This window comes from Bos mutus, chromosome 8 (assembly GCF_027580195.1).
Source record: "Bos mutus isolate GX-2022 chromosome 8, NWIPB_WYAK_1.1, whole genome shotgun sequence".
Taxonomy (NCBI): Eukaryota; Metazoa; Chordata; class Mammalia; order Artiodactyla; family Bovidae; genus Bos; species Bos mutus.
In genome coordinates, this window is record NC_091624.1 from 12,755,038 (window position 1) to 12,781,195 (window position 26,158).

Below are 26,158 nucleotides of genomic sequence, written 5' to 3' on the forward strand. Positions count from 1 at the left end.
GAAGAAGTAATTTTTTTCCAAAGCATAAATACAAGCTTTCATTCCTGTAGTTATAAAGGTCTCTGTATAAAAGTTCAGAAAGTCTAAAGCTATAGAAAGTGCATGATGGAAGGTAACCACCCCTCGTGGAATTCTGTATGCAGAGATGATGACAGCTAACAATCTGCTACTTCCACTCCAGTGTGTGAAAGTGAAAGTCGCTCAGTCGTGTCTGACTCTCTGCAACCCCAGGGACTATACAGTCCATGGAGTTCTTCAGGCCGGAATACTGGAGGGAGTAGCCGTTCCCTTCTCCAGGGAATCTTCCCAACCCCGGGATCGAACTCGGGTTTCCCACATTGCAGGCAGATTCTTTACCAGCTGAGCCACCAGGGAAGCCCAATGTATAATATATACCATACTGTTCTTTGACTTACTTTTTTTATTTATGAGCACATTAATTGTTCTAATGGGTTAATATTTCTAAAGAAATAAGATAGTGCCTTGTATATGGTTGCAAAGAGTCAGACACGATTGAGCAACTTTCATTTTCTTTTTCACTGTACACGGTAAGCACTATATAAGTATTAATTGTTATAAAGACAGCCGATAATTATATCATGCTTTCTGTGTGCCGGTAATAATTCATGTAGTCGCTACAACAATGTAAGAGGTAGCTGCTATTTTTACCCCTGTTTTAGAGATGAGGAAACTGAAATTCAGAGATAGGAAACATACCCAAATTACATATATGGTGGATAGTTATAGAAGTTACTACTTATAGATTGATCTCATCCTTTTTAATGGTCCACACGAACTTCATCACATAATGTCAGCCTCTTATTGATGCAAATTTAAATTGTATTTAAAAACTTGCTATTATAAACAATTTTGTGATAATCTTTGGGTAATATACCATTATCCATCCACTGAATTTTAACTTTAGTCTTTATATTTTTCACTTGTTAAAATTATATTTAATTCTTTATCAGACTTGCCTTTCTTCTTCCTAATGTATTTTTCTTTTTTTTGTTCCTCCTTTTGTGTGTTTCGTTTTAACATATTCATTTGAGAGTATTTATTATATTGTGTTGTTAGTTGGATTTCCTGGGGCTTAAATCTCTTTACATATTGTGTTAGCTACCTCTTACTCAAGGCAAGTTTTTTCCTGTGGATGTGGTAATTTTGCATTGTGAATGCATCCTCAGTATGGCTTAATCTAAACCCTAACCGGTGTAAAGTGTTTTGTTTTTCAGCTTTTTTGTTGTTAAATTTTTGACCTGAGACTAATTTTTTCCTTTAAATTATAGTTTATTTACAATATTGTATTAGTTTAAGGTGTACAGCAAAGTGATTCAGTTATTTTTTTCCAGATTATATTCCATTATAGGTTAAAGATATTGAATGTAATTCCCCTATGCAATACAGTGAATCCCGTTGCTTATCTATTTTATGTAGTTTGTTAATCCCATACTCCTAATTTGTCCCTCCTTCCCTCCTTCTCCCCCTTTTCTTAACAATAAATTTGTTTTCTGTGTCAGTGAATCTCTTTCTGTTTGTATGTAGATTCATTTGTATTATATTTTAGATTTCACATATAGTGCTTATCTTTCTCTGTCTGACTTAACCTCACTAAGTATAATATTCTCTAGATCCATGTTCGGAGAAGGCAATGGCACCCCACTCCAGTACTCTTGCCTGGAAAATCCCATGGATGGAGGAGCCTGGTGGGCTGCAGTCCATGGGGTCGCTAAGAGTCGGACACGACTGAGCGACTTCACTTTCACTTCTCACTTTCACGCATTGGAGAAGGAAATGGCAACCCACTCCGGTGTTCTTGCCTGGAGAGTCCCAGGGACGGGGGAGCCTGGTGGGCTACCGTCTATGGGGTCGCACAGAGTCGGACACAACTGAAGCGACTTAGCAGCAGCAGCAGATCCATGTTACTGCAAATGACAATTATTTCATTCTTTTTTATAGTCAGGTAATATTCCAGTATATATATACCACATTTTCTTAAGCCAATTATTTGTTTATGGGCACTTGGGTTGCTTCCATGTCTTGGTTATTGTAAAAGTGCTGCTATGAATGTTGGGGTGCATCTTTTCACATTGGAGTTTTCATTTTTTCTGGATACATGCCCTGGAGTGGGATTGCTGAATCATATAATAGTTCTATTTTTAGTTTTTTTAAGGAAACTCCATACTCTTTCTCCATAGTAGCTGCACCAATTTACATTTCCCTCAACAGCATAGTAGGGTTCACTTTTCTCCACACCTACTCTAGACTTAATTATTTGTAGACGTTCTGATAATAGACATTCTGACCAATGTGAGGTGGTACCTCATTGTGATTTTGATTTCTATTTCTGTATTAATTAGCAGTGTTGAGCATCTTTTCATGTGCCTGTTGGCCATCTCTATGTTTTCTTTGGAAGACCTAGGACTAGTTTTTATGTTAATTTCTCTAGCTGGGGATTTCTAAACTGGCTGTGCTGGCAACATGAATTCAAAATCAAGTATAATTGAGATATAGTCCTGAGTGTTGGATATTCATTCATAAGAAAACTTCTTTTTTCTTCTTATGGAGAGATAGACAAGCCTCTGTATTGCCTTTCTTTGCTGATGGGTAGAGTTTTGCTGGCCTACATTTTAACTTCTGTGGTTCTCAGCTTTATACAAGGGTATCAATGCCACTTCACAGGGGCCAGAGACTTTGACTTCTGTCCCTTTAAGAATCTTAAAAGCCGACCTTACGCACTAAAGAAATGGGCACCTGTCTCATTACATGGAGGACGAGGTCCAACCGCCCTGTGATCTTACTGCTCTGGTTTTCAAATTTCTATTCATTCCTGACTTCAGAAAATTTACATTGTTTCCTTATGAGTTATACAACTAAGCTGGCATTTCTGAATGTTTGTAGTAGGAAGATTTTCACGTTATCTTGTCTATCATGTTGCTGGAACTCTGTGTTTGATCCCAGGTCTGTGTATTTAGTACATAAAGATTCCGTGAGTCATCATTTCAAGCATTCTCTCACAGTATTCTCAACTTTCTTGCCCCCTTTTCCTTCCTGGCAAAGCTCCAATGCTTATATTTTGCCTTTGGATTTGGCTTTCTACTTTTTCTGACTTATACCTATACTGCTGTGCAACCCTGCAGGAAAAACCTAGAATGAAGCAAATTGCTGCCAGTTCGTATTCCTAGTCCTGTTCTCTGCTGAAACCTGCATGTTGCCCAGCAAGCTTAGTTTTCCTGTGACTCATCTCCCCCATTACCCACAGCTATTTAAAAACCTCCTCATCCCTCTGCCCCCCTTTATAGGAGTATTTTCAGAAGATAATCTTACTTCCTACTTCCTACAGGAAACAGAACCCATCAGAACAGAGCTTTCTCAAATTCCATCCACCTAATTTGTGAACTCATTTATACCGGAATATACCCCCTTTCTCCTCTCTCCCTATTACAAGGAAGAAAGTTTCTTTTTCCTGTCTAAGCACAATAATCATGTAATTTACCATTGAAGCCAGGACATTTTTGAAAGTAAAAGAAGGACTCTATTAATAATTATTCTAGGATGACAGGTGTAACCCAGAACAGGGTAAAACTGGGTCATGTGATCACCCCCATAAAAAGTGTGTTGCCGAATTCTTTTACCTTCTCCAGCACCACAGCCCCTTGAAAATTCAGCCTCTTTCCTGTATATTCAGATTTTTCTTCTCTCTGGGTTCCTTCTCATTAATATTTTAACATTGCCAATTTTTTAAAAAACATTTCAATCTTTTTTAAAAGAGAAATTATGCAAAACCACACTACCTGTGTGCCAACGAGGCCTCCAACTACTGCTCACTTTTTGGACTCATCTCTTTTCTCTGCCAAATTTATTGGGAAAAAATAAATCTACGTCTACGATCTCTCTTCTTCAACTCCCATTCTCCTTTATTCACAGAATTTTGGCTTCTTGCTCCATCCCCATTCTGATCCTAATCTTGACAATGTCACACATGATTCTCCTGTTATTTAACGGAACAGACTGTACTTGGCATTACTCCATTACTTAGGTGACTCTATCTGTGCAGCCTTGAGTGAGTTAGTTACCCTGTGTGTTCCTCGGTTTCCTAAAATGGTACAATGATAGGCCCTTCCTCAATGACTATTAGTGAAAATTAAATAAAATAATCCCTGTAAAGCATTTAGTGTTTTAAAATGTTAGACATCGCATTGTCCATCCTTTTAGAAAGATATCCATGTTTGGTCATGGTTAAGCTGTATTGTTCCATCAGTAATTTTGCATGTCACTCTTTGAACCTTTTAAGGCAAGGCAGAAAGGTAGAATCCTTTTTAATAAGATAGGATAGCAAAGAGCCTGTTTTGTTTTGATTTATTTGACTGCGCTTGGTCTTAGTTGCTGCATGTGTGATCTAGTTCCCTGACCAGGGATCAAACCCAGGCCCTTGCATGGGGAGCACAGAGTCTTAACTTCTGAACCACCAGAGAAGTCCCTAAAATATCTTTACATTGCCATTCCAGTGACCCAGCAGCCTGAGGATGGGAATCTAGAAAGGAACTTCACTTCCATGTCCAAGGGTATTTCTTTCACCGTTATTATGGCTGCTAAGGTTTAGTGAACACACTGTACCAAATCTGTATAAACTGGCAAGGTTAACCCCGTTAGATGCTCATGATAGCAGACAAACCCTATCTTTTCCTGGCATACCTCTTTGCCATAAATGTAGCCCAACATCAAATAGCTCTTACAGGGCTCTTGTTCTGATTTGCTTCAACTGATTTGCAGCGTTACTGACACAATATGTAACAAATGATCATCTGTCCTGAGTGACCCTGCTTCATCTTCAGCTCTCATGGTTGTCGAGACAGCAGGCATTTGCAGGCATATTGGGCTTCTTCCAGTGACTTCTTAGTTGCCTTTTTACCTGCTCCGAGTTGTTGGTTTAATTGACCCTTCTTTTAAATAGGTCGTGTCTGTGTTATGTCTTGGACATGCCTCAACTATTTCTTTAAGTGGAAGCCAACCTCACAGAAAATGGCAACCCACTCCAGTACTCTTGCCTGGAAAGTCCCATAGACAGAGGAGCGTGGTAGGCTACACGCAGTCCATGGGGTTGCAAAGAGTCGGATACAACTGAGCGACTTCACTCACTCAACCTCACAGAGCTTCAAGAGCCCAAACAGATTTGCTGCAATATTTATGTTCTAATAGTAATAATTTTAGCTGATGCTATTTACTAAATGCATAGTATATACCAGCAGTTGTGCTAAGCGTGTCACATGTTTCCATGTATATTGACTACTTTAATAGGGACTAGAATAAAGTAGAAATAGATGTGTGTGCTAAAATGAGCTTATTACATCCTGGTAAAGTACCTTTAAATGATATTATGAGCTTTCAGTACTAGCAACTTGAATAAAATGTCTTGCATAAATTAACTGTTAACACAATGAACAGGACTATTTAAATGTTAGGAAGGAGAGCGTTCAGTTTTACTGACAGGCGTGATACAAAACTAAAGGGCAAGGTAAGACTAAGCTGTGTAATTGAACTCCAACTAATGAAATTGGTGGTAATTTTCTCTAGGCTGAAACTAAAGCAAATTGTTCCATTATCTTTGAAGACAGTAACCTAAACAATCAATGTTTTATGTCATGAATCAGAGGGCTCATATTTCATGCCTTGAAGAGAAAAATCTTCGTGATATTGTTTATAAATGGCTAACATTTGTTCTGTATCCCTCCACACATAGTCCAAGGAGACACTGAATCCAGGCAGACATTCACTGTGTCTGAAAGTGTGACCAAATGTGTTTGTATGTTTGTTTAATTTTCACTCAGAGAGTTACATCAGGTGGTGGTTGCATTCTGAGCTTTAAATAGCATTGATCATTTAAAAGATATTAAATTCTAGCAGCTGTGCTAAAAATATATCTTTTTATGTCTGACAACCACAATTTCCTCCAAGTGTATTCCTTTCCATGAACAGTTAATAGAAATAAGATCGTTAAAGCTGTGAGAATATCTAGCTAGGCAATGAAGATAATCTTATAGGAGCTAATAGAAAACTGTGATTGAGAAGGAAGAAATGTAGGAAGGGGTCAATTTTGGCTTAAAAGAAAGGTGACATCAAGGTAAGCTAGGGGAAACCGAAACCTTTCCCAATTGAAATATAATTTGTGTCAATGTGTGATAATCACTTTATTGGTCAGATAACAGTAAAGCAGAAAAGGAAGTGATAATTCTTATAGTCAACATTTGTTGAATGTTTATAAAGGGCCAGACACTGTGCTAAGTACTACCAGTAACTTATCTCACTGAAAACACAATAAACCCCACTTTGCAGATAAGAAAATTGAGAACCAGAGAGGTTAATTCTAAGGCTTAAAACAGGAAAAGGTGGAAAAAGTTTTGCACTCCGTTTCCTCACCTAGCATGCGGAAAGTTTCTCTTTTTAAGCAAAATTGATATAATTTCAGGTCAAGAGGGAGCTGATGACCAAATGGATAGAATCCCTAGCTCAATCTGGATTCTGATTTCTCAGTGAAGGTCTTTCACAACCAGCTGTTGAATTAATTGACTTCAAGGAACATTTTAAAAAGTGTAAAATATCTTGACAGTATAACTCATAGAAGTAGGGCCATTTGGAGTTATACATTGTGAGTCAGTATTTTATTTTTCTTAACCTTTCTGACAGAATACAGTCTGGAAGGAAGTTACATTTTTCTTTTGATACATTTTTAAGACACATCTTTTATGCTGAGAAAGATGAGTATCTTCAAATTGGTAAACAAGGGAGAGCTGTCCAAGCCAGGAAGATATTCTAAAACGGTATCCTGTTGTTTTAGTACTATAGTCTGTTTCAGCCAATTGATGGACTATAGATGGAATATGACCTATTAAACAAAGGAACTTTTCCCCCCTCCTTTCAATTTTTGAGTGTTGACTTGATGGCCTAATATCTGGCCTAATAATTGAGGGCCCTAAACTCCATACTGCCTGTCTGTTTTGCAAGATGAAGTACAGCCTTCACAGTAGAGCGTGAGGCCTTCTGCTAACACCGTCATGAGAAGAAACACAGCTCCTTACCCTCCACTTCCAGCTTCACCAGTTTGGAATATGCCGTCCCAAGGCTGTTTTTTGCCACACATCGATAATGTCCTGCGTCTTCCTTTTGTACATTATGAATCCTTAAGCTCCCAGATTCAAGAACCGCAGTCCGGGAATTTTCCTGCCAGAGATGGGTACATGAATTTTGCATGAACATGAGTCTGTCAAGGATACGTTTGCTATATTTCATCAGGTCATCATTTTCACTCATCAGAAATATTATTTTAACATTTATTTGACATTTATTATGGATAGCATACAATAATAAATGAGATAGTATAAGATTCCCTTATAAAAATAAATTTTAATAACAATATCATAAGATACAGTTATTTTTATTTTCTTTCAATACATGAGGACCCCAAGGCTTATTGGATGTCCTAAATCAACAAGCCTTATTTTAGAATTTGATATCTAAAAATATCACACCTAAATTTGTTTGATTAAAAGCAATGCTCTTAACAAGCGTACTTACTGCCTATGTGGGATCCTTTTAAAAGTTGGAAAACTACAGAAAATACAAAGACTGGCCTTTATAATTAAAATATTACATCTATATTCTCTTTGGGGATCTAAATTCAGTAGTATATATAGAGCCACTCCTTCTTTTAGTGTAGAAAACATAACAAAAGGAAAGCCAGAAAATTATATAGATTATCATAAAAATGAAAATTATTTGTTTTATTTTAAATAAAACAAAGCTAATTGATATTATGTTGTATTTCAATGAATTGATAGAGATCAACACCTATGTATCCCCCCATGGAATACTCTGAGTATAGTTATATGAAAAATATATTGTCTGTGACCTCACTGAGTTCATAGTAGATTATGCAAGGATGGAAAGAGACAATGATGATGCAGAATAGTAATTTATCAATAAATGTAGGTATAACATACAAAAGCAGTACAAAATAAGGATGTGAATAATGTATTTCAAGTTTGACTACTGTATATGATTGAGGTCATTGTCAAGGTCATCAGTCTTGAGTCTGGATGCTCTAACTTTACTCCAGAATATTCTCCTTCCTCTTCTTCCAAATCTCATTTCTTTCTCTCTCCTTCTAGAAGCTATTTATCAGGTTTAAAACTTGAAGTTTAGTTCCTTTTTAAAAAAAAAAAATCTCTTGAGTCTCCAAGATTCAATGTTAAAAAAAATAAATGATTCAAATACCAACCAACTGACCAACAAACAAAGAAGACTCTAGTTTAGCTTTGCTCTGCCTCTTTTATCATCCTTAACACTGCTGGTCCCTGTCTCTTTTCTCTCCTACTCAGCCCCAACTGGAATGCCTTATAATTTGCATATATATAGTTTTGGTTACAATATTGTACATGGAAAATATTTAGATTTGGTTAAAATATTTAGGTTTGGTTAAAATGTTGTACATGGAAAATATTTTATACTAGAAGTTTGTAAGTGTGTGGCTGAATTTGCAAAGGATTGTTGCATTTGCAAATATGTTGTGTATACATGTTTTAACATAATCATCACTTACCCTGAGGGCACTGTCCCCCTTGATCCATGACACTGATGGTTTGGGATTGCCCATTGTAGTACATGGTAGAACTGCCTTTAATCCTTCTATTATTTTTACATTTATGGGAGGACGAGTTATTTTAGGTTCTAAAGGAAAATAAAGGAAAAAATTAAAAAGGCGATTTGGATTTACTAAACTTGGAATTTATAACTTTATGCTTAATTCTTAATATCTATTAAAAATATTCTTAGATGTATTATAATACAGAACTCACCAAGTGCTGAGCCATGTTTTTAGTGGATATCAAGCAGAAATAATTTTTTTTAATTTAGATTACCTCTATTTTATCTTATTTGGAAAAAAATCAATTTGTAAACATATTAGGAGTATGAAATTATCATAGTGGTCTGCACTTTTAAAAATAGTTAATACAAAGTTAATTAAAATAAGCTGTTTCTATAACAACTCACATTAATTCATGGCAATAGACATGAAAACATATGAAAATAAAGGTTTGATATGTTTACATTTGTATACAATTCTGATTTATGACCTACTGCCCCTTTAGTTTCCATCTTAATATGACCATTAAATTTGATGATTAAAAATTAGATACATTTGTCCTCTAGAAAATAAATCAGATATTACTATGTTTATAATCAGAGAAATTCTGTAATACAATTCAGAGTAACTCTACTCTGCAAAGCAACCTTGTATATACTGTGAAACACTCCTAAATTAATTTTTTCAGAAGAAATAGTTTATGTCAGTTAATTTTTAGTCCCCAATACTGAGCTTTCAGAGGAAGAAGTTATTAAATCTAATGTATAGAAGAATTGACAAGTTCAGGATGCCAGTTATTTTACTATGTGAAACATTCATAAAATAGTGAAAACTAAATTTATTTCCTTAGGGATTTTATGTTACAGATAACAAAGAGAGAACTATCAAATAGAGTCTGTCTAGCAGGACAGACTCCTGAGAAATGGATGCATTTTACTCTTTCAAGTCATGTGCCATAATCACTGTGTTGCTTTGACATAGAAGAGTGGAAATAAGGAATTTTTTCCTCTTCTACTTCAACTGTGTCTGTGTGTTTGTGTGTGTGTTGAGTATTGAGGGGCCATGGTTTGGTTGGATTTTTAATCTAGTTATTTATTGCAATTTACAGGTGGTATGATCCTGTACTCTGGCAAAAATACAAGACAAGCTGCAGATGACACCACCCTTATGGCAGAAAGTGAAGAGGAACTAAAAAGACTCTTGATGAAGGTGAAAGTGGAGAGTGAAAAAGTTGGCTTAAAGCTCAACATTCAGAAAACGAAGATCATGGCATCTGGTTCCATCACTTCATGGGAAATAGATGGGGAAACAGTGTCAGACTTCATTTTTTTGGGCTCCAAAATCACTGCAGATGGTGACTGCAGCCATGAAATTAAAAGACACTTACTCCTTGGAAGGAAAGTTATGACCAACCTAGATAGCACATTGAAAAGCAGAGACATTATTTTGCCAACAAAGGTTTGTCTAGTCAAGGCTGTGGTTTTTCCAGTGGTCATGTATGGATGTGAGAGTTGGACTGTGAAGAAGGCTGAGTGCGAAGAATTGATGCTTTTGAACTGTGGTGTTGGAGGAGACTCTTGAGAGTCCCTTGGACTGCAAGGAGATCCAACCAGTCCATCCTGAAGGAGATCAGCCCTGGGATTTCTTTGGAAGGAATGATGCTAAAGCTGAAACTCCAGTACTTTGGCCACCTCATGCGAAGAGTTGACTCATTGGAAAAGACTCTGATGCTGCGAGAGATTGGGGGCAGGAGGAGAAGGGGACGACAGAGGATGAGATGGCTGGATGGCATCACTGACTCAATGGACGTGAGTCTGAGTGAACTCCGGGAGTTGGTGATGGACAGGGAGGCCTGGTGTGCTGTGATTCATGGGGTCGCAAAGAGTCGGACACGACTGAGCAACTGAACTGAACTGAACTGAAGAAAATATCATCTTTGTCACTTTGCCTGCTATGTAAAGCATACAATGCTCCTTCTTATCAATGACAATGAATATGTACATTTAGATAATGACTAGGCACCTTGATTGTGGGTAGAGTTGTCATATAGCTACTGATCAAAGCTTAGCTTGGGAGTTGATATGCCTGTGGTATAATCAAAGACAGTATTATTTATTCCTTTCATTGGGTTCCCTGAACTGATCCCTATGGCAGACCTGAGTCACAGATAATGTCTTAGGCAGAAAACCTTTGTTTAAAGCAAATAACTACTATCTTCCTCAGTGAAAAAGTTATCTTTGCCATCTGTTGATGAGAGGTCAGGAGAGCCTTTTTGAGAATTGATGATGAAGTAAACTAGAAGTGAATTGAGTACTGATGTGGAGTGATGGATTCCCCACTCTAAGGGAGCATGATTCAGGTGGAGCCCTGAGCATTGACTAATCAGAACTGGTTATCTGTTGAAGTTGGATGCTGGAGGTGTCCTGCTATGCCAAAATTGAGCCTTTAGTTGTTGGCCCATAAAGAATCTAGGGGCAGGAGCCCCTAAAGAGGTCCTAGGTAGTAGGAGTAGCAATGGGGTAGGGACCCTGAGGGTCTCAGGAAACAGCTTTTAGCAAGCAGTACAGAAGCATTCCAAAATGACAACTGGGATGGCCACACCAGCGTGTACCCACACTAGGCGAGCCTTCCAAAGAGAAAGTGGAGAAAGAAGAGGAGAGAAGAAGAAAAGCGGGTTTAGGATGGAACCCAAATCAAGAACATTTAGTGCCAAAATGAGTACGAACAATATGCAGAGGAAAAGTAGTACCACAAAGCAGTGAAGTCCTTAAACATGCTCTTTCTGGGGAATCACACTTTCATTCATCAGCAAAATAGACCCTTCTTCCTTACTTGGTGTTCTTACTGCCCCACATGCTGAGAGAAAGCCTATTTGTGGGTACATCCTGACCTACTTACTCTCAGAATCTCCAGATCAGCTTTTCCCATGATGTCCTCACTACTTACCTATTACAGTTAATCTCGGACATCATTTCTAGGTGTGATGAACATAAAAGATTAACAGACCTCTGAGAAAGACCATGAACATGAAGGAAAAGAACCAAAATAAAACCAAAACTTAGCTTGAAGAAAACAGAAGCAAAGCAGGGGGAAAAAATGGTTTTAAAAAATGTGTAAATAGTATCCTTAGATAAGTGAATACTGCACCATGCAACACATAGAGTTGGCTATGAAAAACAGAGCAATCAGGGAAGAAAGAACACCTGGAAATTAAAAATATGGGGTTTTAGGTCAAAGTATTTAAAGATAACATCAGAATAGCAGCATGGTTATATTGAAGAAGGAAAAGTCAAGCAAATCTCCTAGAACATAGAATATCAAGATAGAAAATATGAGGATAAACTTGGAGTTATAAAAAAACGAAAAAAGAAACCTGATACTGGTTGATTAAAAGTTTAAGAATGAGATCAAATGAAGAGGAAGAAAATAGACAAAAAATGTAGCTCATTTGGGGAAAAAAAATGGTTTTTAGAGCAAAATGGCTCACCTAAGACTAAGTAGAAATGACAAAGGAAAACACAAGCCTGTTGTATTCTTGTCAGTTTGAAACATTAAGAATTCAAGAAATAGAAAAATCCAAAAAAATTTAGGATAAACATCAGATTTATGTGTAAACAAATAAGAGAAAGATTTCTTATCTTCAACCTAAAATGTCATGTGGCAATGAATAATTGTCTATTAAAACCTAAAGGAAAAGCCTTTTAAAACTCCCATTTGTACTGAGACAAATTATTTACTCAAGATTGGGGGCAAAATAATGACTTTCAGCCATGCAAACATTCATAAAATACATCTCATGTGTTCACACTGAAAAGAAGCAGCAAGTGACTTCCTCCAGCAAAACAATAATAACAAAACTGAAAGATAAAAGATGAAAGAAATAGTGATGAAAATCAACAACAAAACTTCACACTAAAGGTCACAGGCGGAACTGGATTCCGCCATCTTTTGTATGGTGCTAATATGCATATTTCTGTGATTTTTCCCATCAATAATGTGATGTCAGAGAGGAGAAAATAAAGGTTATGTCATTATAAGACTGAGAGTTGACAAGCAGCAGGTGTTGGGGCACAAGGGTTCATGAGATTTGAGGATGCTATTAAGGTCCGCATGATGATGCCACACCAGGTAGGAGAGAGAACGAAGTGAAGAGAGAACTGAATGAAGTGTCCATTGGGGGGTCAATGAAACAGAGAGCAGAGAGGAGTTAAGAGCAGGAGCATGACCATGATGGTGATGGTTTGGAGTGGGAAGAAGGGCAAGAGGGAGCTGGACTCTGTTTTTAGCTGAGAAAGAGACTGATAAAGTTTGTCCCTTCTGTTTGGAGACAAGTCATGAGTGTGAGAAACCACTTCCCTCATCAGACAGAGCTGGAAACAGAAATATCCACGTTCAGGATGTGACCTAATGGGGTTTAATATTTGAAATACAGTCTATTTCTTGGGGTACCAAGATCATAGATTGGATAGACTGAAAAAGAGTTAAGGTTAACATCACAGGACTTGCGAAGGTCAAGGGACTATAGGATGAAGTGAATAGTGGTTCTGTTTCATGGCTGTTAAAATCCCTTAGGATAATGGAAGGAGTAGGAGTGGATAGAAAGATAATAAATCTGGAATCAAAATCTTTGAGAAATATGGGAGAGGACCTCAAAGTGAGTAGATGATGAATAGAGTTAGGAGATTGGTCAAAATGGTATAAGCCTTCATGAAAGGAAAGGTTATGCACAGGAATACAAAATATAATGGCTTAAAAGCAGCAATGAACCCTCAGTACCTGCTAGTCTCGTTGACTTGAAGTGGGTAAGAAATAAACAGCCTCCCTTTAAACAGAAAAGTCATTCAAGTTTAAAAAGTCACTCAAGAAAATAAAGTTTGAAATAAGGCAAAAGGGTAGAATAAGTGTCTGCAGAGAAGTTAGAAATTAAAGGGGTGTCTGGCTGTAATGAAACAGCTTTAAATTAAAGGTACAGGGTAAAGATTTTAAAGAGGAGTTCCTGGTGAAAGATTTCATGGTGGTGCAAATAAAGAGTCATAAAAAAGGCTAGAAAATGGGAGAAGGCAGAAAATGATGAGGCTTGCCTGTAGGGTGGTGGGTGATGGCAGGAATAAAAGGTGTGGAACTGTCTCAAGGCTGTGATTTGAACTTGAACTTGTCTGGCTGCCCAGCCTCCAGATATGCAAGAGGCTCTGTTTACTCTCTGCTTCAAAGTGTACCAAGTCAGCTTAGAAATCAATGGATGATTCTCTTTCCCACTCACTCATCTTCACTTGTAGAGCTCCACAGCTCTCGGCAGCTCCTCCCACACCATTGTTGGCAATGCAGCAGTAAATGCCATCGTCACTGTCTTCCACGCTCAGGATGGTGAGGAGCTGACCATTCTCCCGAATGCTGTACCGGGTATCAAAGAGCCTGTGGGTCACAGACGATTATGGCAGGTTAGGGCCCCATCTGTGATTTTTTTTTTACTATGATTATATGATCCAGCAGATGATTTACCAGTGGATGAAGCAGATTAAAGGGAAGAGGAAACTTGAGTAAGTTCTGAATAAAAGAATAAGCTTATTTAGGAGTAGAAAGCTAACATTTTCTAATCTTTCCTAGACTGCAGTAATCAAAGCAATGCTGAGTCCTTCAAAAATAATTTCGAAAGGTGATGTCTATTGATAGGACCCACCCAACATAAAATTTACTTTATTTAGGAAAGTATATCATTACCCAAGATATGAGTCCTCTCCCATATTTACTGGGAATAGCAGCTAGATAATGAACACACAAACACACACAAACATGTGACTTGCAGAAAGGGATTAACAGATACAAACTACTATATATACAATTGATAAACAACAAGGACCTGTTGAATAGCACAAGGAAATATATTCAATATATTATAATAATCTATCATGGAAAAGAATCTGAAAAAGAGTATACAACCAGACCCACATGCACACACACTGCATCACTTTGCTACACACCTCAAACTAACACAACACTGTAAACCAACTATGTGTGTGCTGCGCTCAGTCGCTCAGTCACGTCCAACTCTTTGTGACCCCCTGGACAATAGCCCACCAGGCTCCTCTCTCCATGGAATTTTCCAGGCAAGAATTCTGGAGCAGGTTGCCATTTCCTGCTCCGGGGGATCTTCCTGACCCAGGGATTGAACCTGCATCTCTTGTGTCTCCTGCACTGGCAGCAAGATTCTTTACCACTGTGCCACCTGGTAAGTCCCAAATCAACTACACTTCAATTTAAAAAATAGAAAAAAAAGGGAAGGGTATATATATATATATATATATATATATATATATATATATTGAATTAACTAACAGTTGACTAAGTATTTGTTCATTTATTAATCAAATGTTTGCTGAGTGCCTGATAAGTGCCAGGCACAATTCTAGTTCTGTGGGGTACCTAGGGAGCAAAAGAGGCTCAAACCGTAAAAATCATGTTTTACATATATTATCTCACTAAATGGCATGCAGCCTGATCATTAAGAGGGGAATTAGGACAATGGAAAGAAATACGAGGGGAAATGTCAACCTAAAAGTGAGTTTTATGACCAAATAAAAATGCTTTATGCAACAAGTATATACTAAGCAGAGTAACCTCCCCCCTCAAAGATCCATGTCTTAATCCCCAGAACCTGTGAATATGTTAACCTTACACAGCAAAAGGGATTTTGCAGATGTCAAGAATCTTAAAATGAGTATCATGAATTATCCAGATGGGCCCTATGTAATCATGCATACTTGCATGCTATGTCGCTTCAGTCATGTCTGACTCTTTGCAACCTGTCGACCAGGACTGCAGCCTGCCAGGCTTCTCTGTCCGTGGGATTCTCCAGGCAAGAAAACTGGACTGGGTGGCCATGCCCTCTTCCAGGGGAGTCTTCCTGACCCAGAGATCAAACCCACATCTCTTACGTCTCCTGCATTGGCAGGCAGATTCTTAAGCACTCGTGCCACCTAATAGTGAGGGTCCTTAAAAGATGGGAGAGGGAAGCAGGAGGATCCGAGAATGAGATGTGATGAGACTGGAGTTATGCAGTTGCTGGCTTTCAAAATGGAGCAAAGGGCCAAGAAATGCAGGCAAGAAATCAGATTTTCCTCTAGTGCCTCCAGAAAGAATGCAGCCCTGTCAACACCTTGATTTTAGCCCAAAGAGACCGATTTCAGACTTCTAAACTCCAAAACTGTGAGATAATAAATTTGTGTTGTATCAAACCACTAATTTTATGGTAATTTGTTACAGTAGAAATGGAAAAAAATAATACAACCTGAAAACAAAAAATGTAAAGTCAATGGGTTCTTGATTTTGAATTTGATGGATGGCCCCCATCACACACTGATCTTAAAGAGGAAAAAGAGATATAGTAATTTTTGGTCTATGTGACTAAGGATGATATAATCACTGGGTAGTTCATTAAATCACTTTAAATAACTGGGGATAGCCATGATACTGACTCTCATGTACATTTTGCTTTGCTTTTGTTTTTTGCTGTTTAAGTTTGCATAGAAAATGTGAATATTGAAATATTTTGCAGATGTGCTTGTGGACTAAGAGTCCAACCACTCTGTGAAATAGAAACTTTCAAGATTTATAATCTGTTGTATCATTGCTGCTTAAAGTATATAAATTGCTTGTAGATTTGAGGGACATAAGTATTTATAATTTTCAAAATATAAATTATTTTCCTCTTATTGAAGTATAGTTGATTTACAACATTATATTAGTTTCAGGTGTACATATCCTAGTGATTCAGTATGTTTACAGATTATACTCCATTAAAAGTTACTACAAGATAATGGCTATAGTTCCCTGTACTATGTGGTATATCCTGTTGCTCATTTATTTTCTACATAGCAGTCCCAAGTGGCGCTAGTGTGAAGAAGCTGCCTGCCAATGCAGGAGCTGAAAGAGGTGCAGGTTGGATCCCTGGGTCAGGAAGATCCCCTAGAGAAGGAAATGGCAAACCACAGCAGTAATCTTGCTTGGAGAATCTCATGGACAGAGGAGGCTGGTGGGCTGCAGTCTGTGGAGTTGCAAAGAGCTGGACATGACTGAAGCGACAGTACATATACACGTATCTCTTAATCCCACACCCCTAACTTGCACGCCCCTTCCCCTTCCCTCTCCCCTTTGGTAACCATTAGTTTGTTTTCTGTGTGAGTCTCTTTCTGTTTTGCACATACATTCATTTGTATAACTTTTTAGGTTCCATCTGTGGGTGGTAGCATAGTCTTTGCGGTTCTCTGACTTATTTCATTAAGCATAATATTCTCTTAAACCCATACACCCTGGTGCAAATGACAGAATTTCATCCTTTTTTATGGCTGAGTAAGACTCCATTGTAAATACATACCACATCTTCTTTACCCATTCATCTGTTATGGACACTTGGGTTTCTTCCACATCTTGGCTATTGGAAATAGTACTGCTATGAATTTGGGGTGCATGTACTTTTTCAAATTAGTGTTTTCATTTTTTTCTGGATATATATCCTGGAGTAGAATTATGAGATCATACAGTACGTATATTATTAGCTTTTTGAGACGCCTCCATACTGTTTTCCAGAGAGGCCACACCAACTTGCATTCTCATCAATAGTGTGTAAGGGTTTCATTTTCTCCACATCCTCTCCATTGTAGACTTTTTGATGATAGTCGACCCAACTGGTATGAGGTGGTATATTATTGTTTCTCTAATAACTAGTGATGTTGAGCATCTTTTTTTGTGCCTGTTGGCTGGCTGTCTGTCTTTGTGAAGGATGTCTAGTCAGCTCTTTTGCCCATTTTTTGAGTGGGTTTTTTGTTTTTATTTTTGGATATTGAGTTGTAGGAGCAGTTTATGTATTTTGGATATTAACTCCTTATTGGTTATATAATTTGCAAATATTTTCTCCCATTCTGTAGGTTGTCATTTTATTGGGTATTTTAAATTGATTTAATAAACTATTTCAAGCATCTTAGTTTGGTTTATAAGCCTTCCTATTCCAGGATTTCTGAGATAGCTTGCCTGATAGAGTACTTGAAGGCTTCCATAGCCCAGGGTAATTTCCCACATTACAGCACATATAATAGGAGGAAATACAAAATTTCTGTTAGAGTTTAGTGAAAACAAACACATAATTTTTCCCCATCCAAGTTCATGGACCCCAGCCTATGGAGCAGTTAAACAATCTAGCCCTAACTCAAGGTATGTGGCCTTCTAGAAAGCTTGTGGTTCCCTTTGTTACAGATATTTTGGAGTATTTTTGGTGAGATAGCTATTGTAATGAGGAAAGGATAGCATAACCATTATACGCCAAGTAGAAATTTTACTGTTTGAGAGGTTACCTCACTATATACATCAGGAGTCCTTTCTGACTTTCAAAAGAAAAAGTAATGGTTACCTAGAGGTCAGATTCCTAGACAACATGCCTGACTTGATTGGGATATTGAAAGTTCAGGAAATGAGGCTGGTCCCTATTAACTCCCCAGAATGTCCTGGAACATGTACCCCCAGAATTAGGATACCATGGTGTTTTCTAATTACTGTGAAATTTCCTCTAGGACCTAACCTGGAACTAGGAAACAGCCCTGACTCTGCCATATCAGTTAAATCACTTTACATTGGACAATTCCCTTAACCTCACTGAAGTTCAGATCTTACATTTATGAAATGTGCGAGTTACATTTAACTATTCTAGAAGGTGAACTTTAGTACTGCCAAGAGCTGTGATTGCTTTTACAACAAAGATAAATCCCAAGGCAGCCTTGGTCATTCTTGGTGAAAAAAGGCAGAATACTTACTTAATGAGAATTTTATTTCTGGTCCAGGAAATTTCAGGCTGGGGGTAGGATTCCACCGCACACATGAAAGTAGCAACTTCTTCAACTAAGGCATCCACTGTTTCAAGAGGAGTGGTGATGACAGGGGCTGAAAGGAGAGGAGAAGTGAAAGGCGAGCATTCTGCAGTACTGTTTCCTAACCCTTCTGTAAGCATTCAGGCTTCCCTTATGGCTCAGCTGGTGAAGAATCGCCTGCAATGCAGGAGACCTGGGTTCAATCCCTGGGTTGGGAAGATCCCCTGGAGAAGAGAATGGCTACCCACTCCAGTATTCTAACCTGGAGAATTCCACGCTCTATATAGTCCACGGGATCACAAAGAGTCGGACATGACTGAGCGAATTTCACTTTCACTATAAGCAGTCAGAGGCCACAACGGACCTGAATAAGAACGATGTTGCCCCACAGCAAAAATCTGCCAAAAGGGAGGAAGGATTTTATACAGAGGATTTTGTTGCTTCTTTCAAACTAAGCATTTGAGAATCAAAAGAGGAGGTGCTCAGGAGAGTTGGGCTTAGAATTTATTATATGTGAGTGGAGGCAGAGCCTGGTTTTGTGAAGCCCAAAGTTAATATAATTTAGATATCCTTTTAAGGAAAAAATATATAAAATTATGGATACAAAATATTGCCTCCCTGACATCAATCAACTGGAAGGAAAGTGTCACTGATGGAACGTTAGTATGAAAAAAGGAAGCCATCTTAACAATTCCTGTTTAAAAATAATATTTTCCAAATTTCAATAAAACACGTTGATGTATATTATTCATATTGTATTTTATTCAATAAAATACAATATGAACACTTTACTAGAGACCATTGGAGGTCTTCAAAGGGGGCTCCTGCAAATGAGAGGCTTTGAAGCTAAAGCTTCACTGGATTTATAGAGGATCCACATAGCTACAAACAAACAGATTAGGAAAAGACTCAATAATATAAAGGCAAATAATCCAAAATAACCCAAACAAAAAAAATGAGCAAAGAAGCTGAATCAACCTGTCTCCAAAGAATATATACAGATGGACAACAAGCACATAAAAAGGTACTCAACATTATTAGCCTTTAAGGAAATGCAAATCAAAACCACTCTAAGATACTACTTTACATACTGTAGAATGGTTATAAATCAAAAAATACGTAACAATAAATGTTGGCAAGGATGTGGAAAAATTAGAACCTGTGTGCACTGTTGGTGGGAAAGTAAATTGGCACAGCCACTTGTGTAAAGCAGGATGGTGGTTCCTCAAATAATTAAGCAGAGAATTAATATGTGTGTTAGTCACTCAGTTGTGTTTGACTCTTTGTGACCCCATGGACTGTAGCCCACCAGGCTCCTCTGTCCATGGAATGAATATATGATCCAGAAATTTCACTTCTGGGTATATATATGCCCAAAATAATTGAAAGCAGTAACTCAAATAGATGGGGCTTCCCAGGTGGCACTAGTGGTAAAGAATGTAGGAGATGTAAAAGATGAGGGTTCAATCCCTGGGTCAGGAAGATCCCCTGGAGGAGGAAATAACAACCCGCTCTAGTATTCTTGCCTGGAGAACACCATGGACAGAGGAACCTGGCAGACTGCAGTTCTTTTCGGGTCACACAGAGCTGGACACGACTGAAGTGACTCAGCATGCGTGCACTCAAATAGATATTTGTACACTGATGCTCAGGTGGCGCTAGTGGTAAAGAATCTGCCTGCCAATGCAGGAGACGTAAGAGACGCAGGTTGGTCCCTGGGGTGGGAAGATCCCCTGGAGGAGGGCATGGCAACCCACTCCAGTGTCCATGACTGGAGAATCCCATGAACAGAGGAGCCTGGCAGGCTACAGTCCATAGGGTTACAAAGAGTCAGACATGACTAAAGTGACTTAGCATACACGCAGAGGGTGAAAACTCCATGAAATAAGAGCAAACTGGCACACGGGCCATAGAAAATGCATCCATAGTGGCTGGATCAATTTACATTCTCACCAACAGTGCAAGAGGGTTCCCTTTTCTCCACATCCTCTCCAGCATTTATTATTTGATTTTTTTTTTGACAGTGGCTGTTCTGACTCGTGTGAGGTGGTACATCATTGTAGGGAAAAAAATGCATTCTGTTTCTAAATGAAACTTATCTTTTCAGTAAACTCAGAGGCTGAGGGTCCCATTTAACCCATATCTCTTCTATGAGTGTAAATTTTTTCACGAGGTCCAGTTCACGTATCATCTGCTCCCAATCTCCCTGACTTGCTAGACAGAACCAAATACCCTTTTCTTTACCCTTGGGTCATCCTATTCATGTCACTCTCATAGCAGTTGCCACACATATGCTCTTAGAATGATTTGTTTATGTTTCTGTCCCATGCTAAGTTATAAAAACCTTGACCTTTGGGTCAAGAACCATGTCTCAGACCTCTCTCTATCCGGAGGGCTAGCACATTGACTAATGTATTGTTTAAATAAACCAAACTCTATTTCTGAGACCTTTATAAAAGGCATAAATTTTCTTTAAAGAATGAGAAGAAAATGGCTGAAAGAAGAGGGCAGAATTTTTAGGTGAGATGACATCTTTTATATTTTATATCTAGGCATTGAGGCCCACCCTCTCCTCCAACTTTGCACTAAAATAACCATTAAAATATACAGAATGCAGTACAAAGAAATAAATAATGAAAAGTATTAATAGTTAAGAGACATAAAGATGGACAAAAATTAATAAACTTCTAATAGAAGTCCAGAAAAATAAAATAGAAGAAATAGCATAGAAGTAATATGTAAAGGGGTAAATTGCTGAGTATTTTTCAAACTTGAAAAATAAAGCAGAATATTCAGGTTGAAAGTTTCCACCAAGCATCAAGCCAGATAAAGAAAAATTAATTCATTCTTAGATACACTATATTAAAACTGTAGAAAATTAAAATATTAAACCTTACTAGAAAGAAAAGATCAATTACTTTAAGAAGAATGCCAATTAGGCTCACTTGGTATTATTTGGCAACAACTGATACCAAAAGGCATTGGAGTAATAGTTTTAAAAGTTTGAAAAAAAATAATAACTGCTAGCCTGGAATTCTATAGCCAGCTTAGATAATCATTTTTTAAATGAAGACAAAATAAACATGCAGACAAATGTTTACCACTGAGACCTTCTCTGAAACAGTTACCAAAAGTATATAATCTCTGTAAGAAATAACTTGTACCCAAAAGAAAGGGGCCAGGCACAAGAAACTATAGTAAGCATTTGTTGTTGTTCAATCATTAAGTTATGTCTGACTCTTTTGCGACCCTGTAATCTGTAATCTGCCATGCTCCTCTGTCCATGGGATTTTCCAGGCAAGAATACTGGAGCAGGTTGCCATTTCCTTCTTCAGGGTCTTCCTGACCCAGGGATCGAACCTGCATCTCCTGGATTGGCAGGAGGATTATTTACAACTGAGCCACTATTGTAAGCATGCTGCTGCTGCTGGGGCTAAGTCACTTCAGTCGTGTCCGACTGCAACCCCATAGACGGCAGCCCACCAGGCTCCCCAATCCCTGGGATTCTCCAGGCAAGAACACTGGAGTGGGTTGCCATTTCCTTCTCCAATGCATGAAAGTGAAAAGTGAAAGTGAAGTTGCTCAGTTGTGTCCGACTCTTAGCGACCTCATGGACTGCAGCCCACCAGGCTCCTCCATCCATGGGATTTTCCAGGCAAGAGTACTGGAGTGGGGAGCCATTGCCTTCTCCACATAGTAAGCATAGATGGTGGTAAAATATAACTGCAATTTTAGATATTGTGGAATATATAGTTTTAAAGCTCAATAATTTTTATGTTTAAAAAAAGTGGAACTAGAATTCTAGATAAACAATTATAAGATGAAAATATAGGGAAGTAGTTCAGCAGATTATTAAAACACTATAAGTTCTTTTCTATAAGCAGGAAGATGACAAATACTGAATACAAACATGGGGAGATAATATAAAGTTAGAGGCATACTGTTAAAATTTCCCTAATTCTTACCACCAAAATAATAGATTAAAAATCAAAATTTCCAAAGCAGCAGGAGAACAAAAGGAACTAAAACTGTATCAATTAAAAAAAAAAGAAGCAGAAAAGGATAAACGAGCCGAGAACAGGTATGGTTAACAGAAGATACAAATTAATTTGTAATAAACATGCCCAAATACATCCAAAATCACAGTAAACACCCATGGTATGAACTGATCTGGAGAAAGACGGATACATGATTAAAAAACATAAAAGACATATCTAATTATTTTAAAACAAATGTTGCAATAAAGAGAATGGAAAATATATACAAAGTAAACACTACTCAAAGTGATAAAGCAATAGAGTAATAGTACTAATATAAGATGAACTTCAATATAAAGTGATACGTAAGCATTTGAAGAGTGAAGAAAGACTTCTTAATGATAAAAGAAACAATCCATCAACAAGATAACAACCATGACATTTAATTATTTAAAAATATAGATTCAGGACTTCTGGTAGTCCAGTGGTTAAAGAATCTGCCTTGCAATGCAGGGGATGCAGGTTCAATCCCTGGTCCAGGAACTAAGATCCCACATGCTGCTGGGCAACTGAAGCCCATGCACACCACAATTGCACTGAGCCTGCAACACCACAGCTAGAGAGTCCATGGGCTGCAAGGAAAACATCTCAAGTGCCACAGCTAAGACCCAACACAGCCAAATTAAATAAGTAAATAAGTAATTTAATAAATATAGACTCAAACAACTCAAACTTAAATTAGTATTACCAGGAGATATTATAATGAAGTAATAGGCTCCAATGGAGAAGGCAATGGCACCCCACTCCAGTACTCTTGCCTGGAAAATCCCATGGACGGAGGAGCCTGGTAGGCTGCAGTCCATGGAGTCGCTAAGAGTCGGACATGACTGATCGACTTTACTTTCACTTTTCACTTTCATGCATTGGAGAAGGAAATGGCAACCCACTCCAGTGTTCTTGCCTGGAGAATCCCAGGGATTGGGGAGCCTGGTGGGCTGCCGTCTATGGGGTCGCACAGAGTCAGACACGACTGAAGTGACTTAGCAGCAATAGGCTCCAAAAATTTTTAAGAAAATTATACACACATACACACATAGGAGAGAATGGAAAAATTGATAAATTCCAAGATGTTATTATCATTTATCTCCTAGTTGTGAGCATTATGTATAATTTTTTATCATTGTCTTGCTATATCTTACAGCAAAATATTATAAGACATATTATATATTAAAATATATAAAATTAATATATATTATTGGGCTTCCTTGGTGGCTCAATAATAAAAACTCAACTGCCAGTGCAGGAGATGCAGGCTCAAATCCCTGGGTCGGGAAGATACCCTGGAGAAGGAAATGGCAACGCACTCCAGTACTGGATATTCTCTTGCCTGGGAAATTCCATAAACAGAGGAGGCTGGCAGGCCAAAGTCCTCGGGGGTCACAAAGAGTTGTACGTGACTGAGCATGGACATGAATATGTATTATCTTCATAATAAAAATTATAGGACATAATCAGAATGCCACAGAAATGTTAATTTTCAAATCCATTGGAAGCAAATTTGAAATTGATAAAAGTTTTAGAAAGTCAACCTCTTGGAAAAGGTAGATTTTTCTAAACAACTGATGAGCAAAATAAGTGATCAATTGCATAGTCACATACGTAGTGATTAAAAACATCATATGATAATAAGGTTGTAGGTAACGATGGGCCTGAAGGATAATGGATAATATTGAATGCTTCCGTTGTTTAAAAAGAAAGACAGACTACTGAGGAATTGCATCCCTGGTGGCTCAGTGGTAAAGAACCCGCCTGCCAGTACAGGAGATGTGGGTTTGATCCCTAGGTGAGGAAGATCCCCTGGAGAAGGAAATGGCAACCCACTCCAGTATTCTTGCCTGGGAAATCCCACAGACAGAAGAGCCTGGCAGATTACCATCTATGGGGTTGCAAAAGAGTCAGATGTGACTTAATGACTAAATAACAACAACAAAACTGAGGAATTAGACAGTGAGAAGCTCTAGCCCAGGGATTGAATCCAAATCCCTGCTCCATCACTTCCCATCTCCACTGAGACACTTAACTAGTTGCCTTGGCCTCTTTAGCTGTAGACAGAGATAACAATAAAACCATTGCATAAGCTTGACATCAAGAGCCTCTTGATGAAAGTGAGAGTCAAAAAGTTGGCTTAAAACTCAGCATTCAGAAAACTAAGATCATGGCATCCAGCCCCATCACTTCATGGCAAAATAGGTGAGGAAACAATGGAAACAGTGACAGACTTTATTTTCTTGGGCTCCAAAATCACTGCAGATGGTGACTGCAGCTGTGAAATTAAAAGATGCTTGCTCCTTGGAAGAAAAACTATGACAAACCTAAACAGCATGTTAAAAAGCAGAGACATTACTTTTCCAACCAAGGTTCGTCTAGTCAAGGCTATGGTTTTTCCAGCAGTCATGTATGGATGTGAGAGTTGGACTATATAGAAAGCTGAGCACTGAAGAACTGATGCTTTTGAAGTGTGGTGTTGGAGAAGACTCTTGAGAGTCCCTTGGACTGCAAGGAGATCAAACCAATCAATCCTTTAGGAAATCAACCCTGAATATTCATTGGAAGGACTGATGCTGAAGCTGAAACTCCAATACTTTGGCCACCTGATTTCAAAGGACTCATTTGAAAAGACCCTGATGCTGGGAAAGATTGGAGGTTGGAGGAGAAGGGATCGACAGAGGATAAGATGGTTGGATGGCATCACTGACTCAATAGACATGAATTTGAGCAAGCTCTAGGAGTTGATGATGGACAGGGAAGCCTAGTGTGCTGCAGTCCATGGGGTCGCAAAGAGTCGGACATGACTGAGCAACTGAACTGACTAAAACTTGATATGATGATTACATACAATAAATAAATGTACATAATGCATTTAACATTGTTCTTGGCTCATAGGGAGTAGTCTATGTTATTTTATTCCATAATTTAGAGACCAAAACCTCAACTCTTGAGTTATTCTCCTGGTTTCTGTGGCTCAGCAGGTAGAGAATCCACCTACAATGCAGGAGACACAAGAGATGCAGGTTTGATCCCTCCATCAGGAATATCCCCTGGCGGAGGAAATGCTAACCCACTCCAGTACTCTTGCCTGAAAAATCCCATGGACAGAGAAGTCTGATGGGCTACAGTCCAAAGGGTGGCAAAGAGTCAGACATAACTGAGCGACTAAGCATCCCCCCAAAAAAATCTCAAAATGGAAAGATATATAGATGAATTTCACTGTACAAAACAGAATAATTGTAGTCCTAACTGTACAGAAGTGGAAAAAGAGACTCACAGCTTTGTCTTCTGTGGTCTGCTGGAACTGGCTTATACTGGCTTGCAAGTGTCAAGTGTTAATTTTTCAGAAATTTAACAAGGCAATTGAATAGAGCCATCATTTAAAACTAAATTATATAAATTTATGTTTAAAATAACTGTTAAACACGAAGAAGTAATACTCAACATTTATCACTTCCTGATTATTTTACTACATTTTTGTATTATCCGTGTTATTGGGGTTATTTACATCTGATATCTGTAGAAATTACATACACAGCTGTGCTACTGTACATCTCCCAACTCAGTCTTTGCTGGTACCTTGAAGTTGGCATTTGCACTTGTGGCATTTGTGATTGAAGCATTTGCACTACAGCAGT

At 38.1% G+C, this 26,158-nt stretch overlaps 1 protein-coding gene and 1 long non-coding RNA gene across 4 annotated transcripts in view; one reads left to right on the plus strand and one right to left on the minus strand.

The window, feature by feature from the left end:
• LOC138988862 (uncharacterized) overlaps positions 1-13,887 on the plus strand; it is a 123,291-nt gene extending 109,404 nt beyond the window's left edge. For both annotated transcript variants that reach the window (XR_011465041.1, XR_011465040.1), the window contains one exon: positions 9,750-13,887. This is a non-coding gene — a long non-coding RNA (uncharacterized lncRNA). The remainder of the gene's footprint in view (positions 1-9,749) is intronic.
• Positions 1-26,158, minus strand: part of MUSK (muscle associated receptor tyrosine kinase) — a 98,767-nt gene that overhangs the window by 66,767 nt on the left and 5,842 nt on the right. For both annotated transcript variants that reach the window (XM_005910517.2, XM_005910514.2), the window contains exons 2-5: positions 18,442-18,568; positions 13,902-14,053; positions 8,597-8,724; positions 7,077-7,218 (exon numbers count right to left, since the gene is read on the minus strand). In XM_005910517.2, the coding sequence (XP_005910579.1) occupies positions 7,077-7,218; positions 8,597-8,724; positions 13,902-14,053; positions 18,442-18,568 (549 nt within the window). The remainder of the gene's footprint in view (positions 1-7,076; positions 7,219-8,596; positions 8,725-13,901; positions 14,054-18,441; positions 18,569-26,158) is intronic.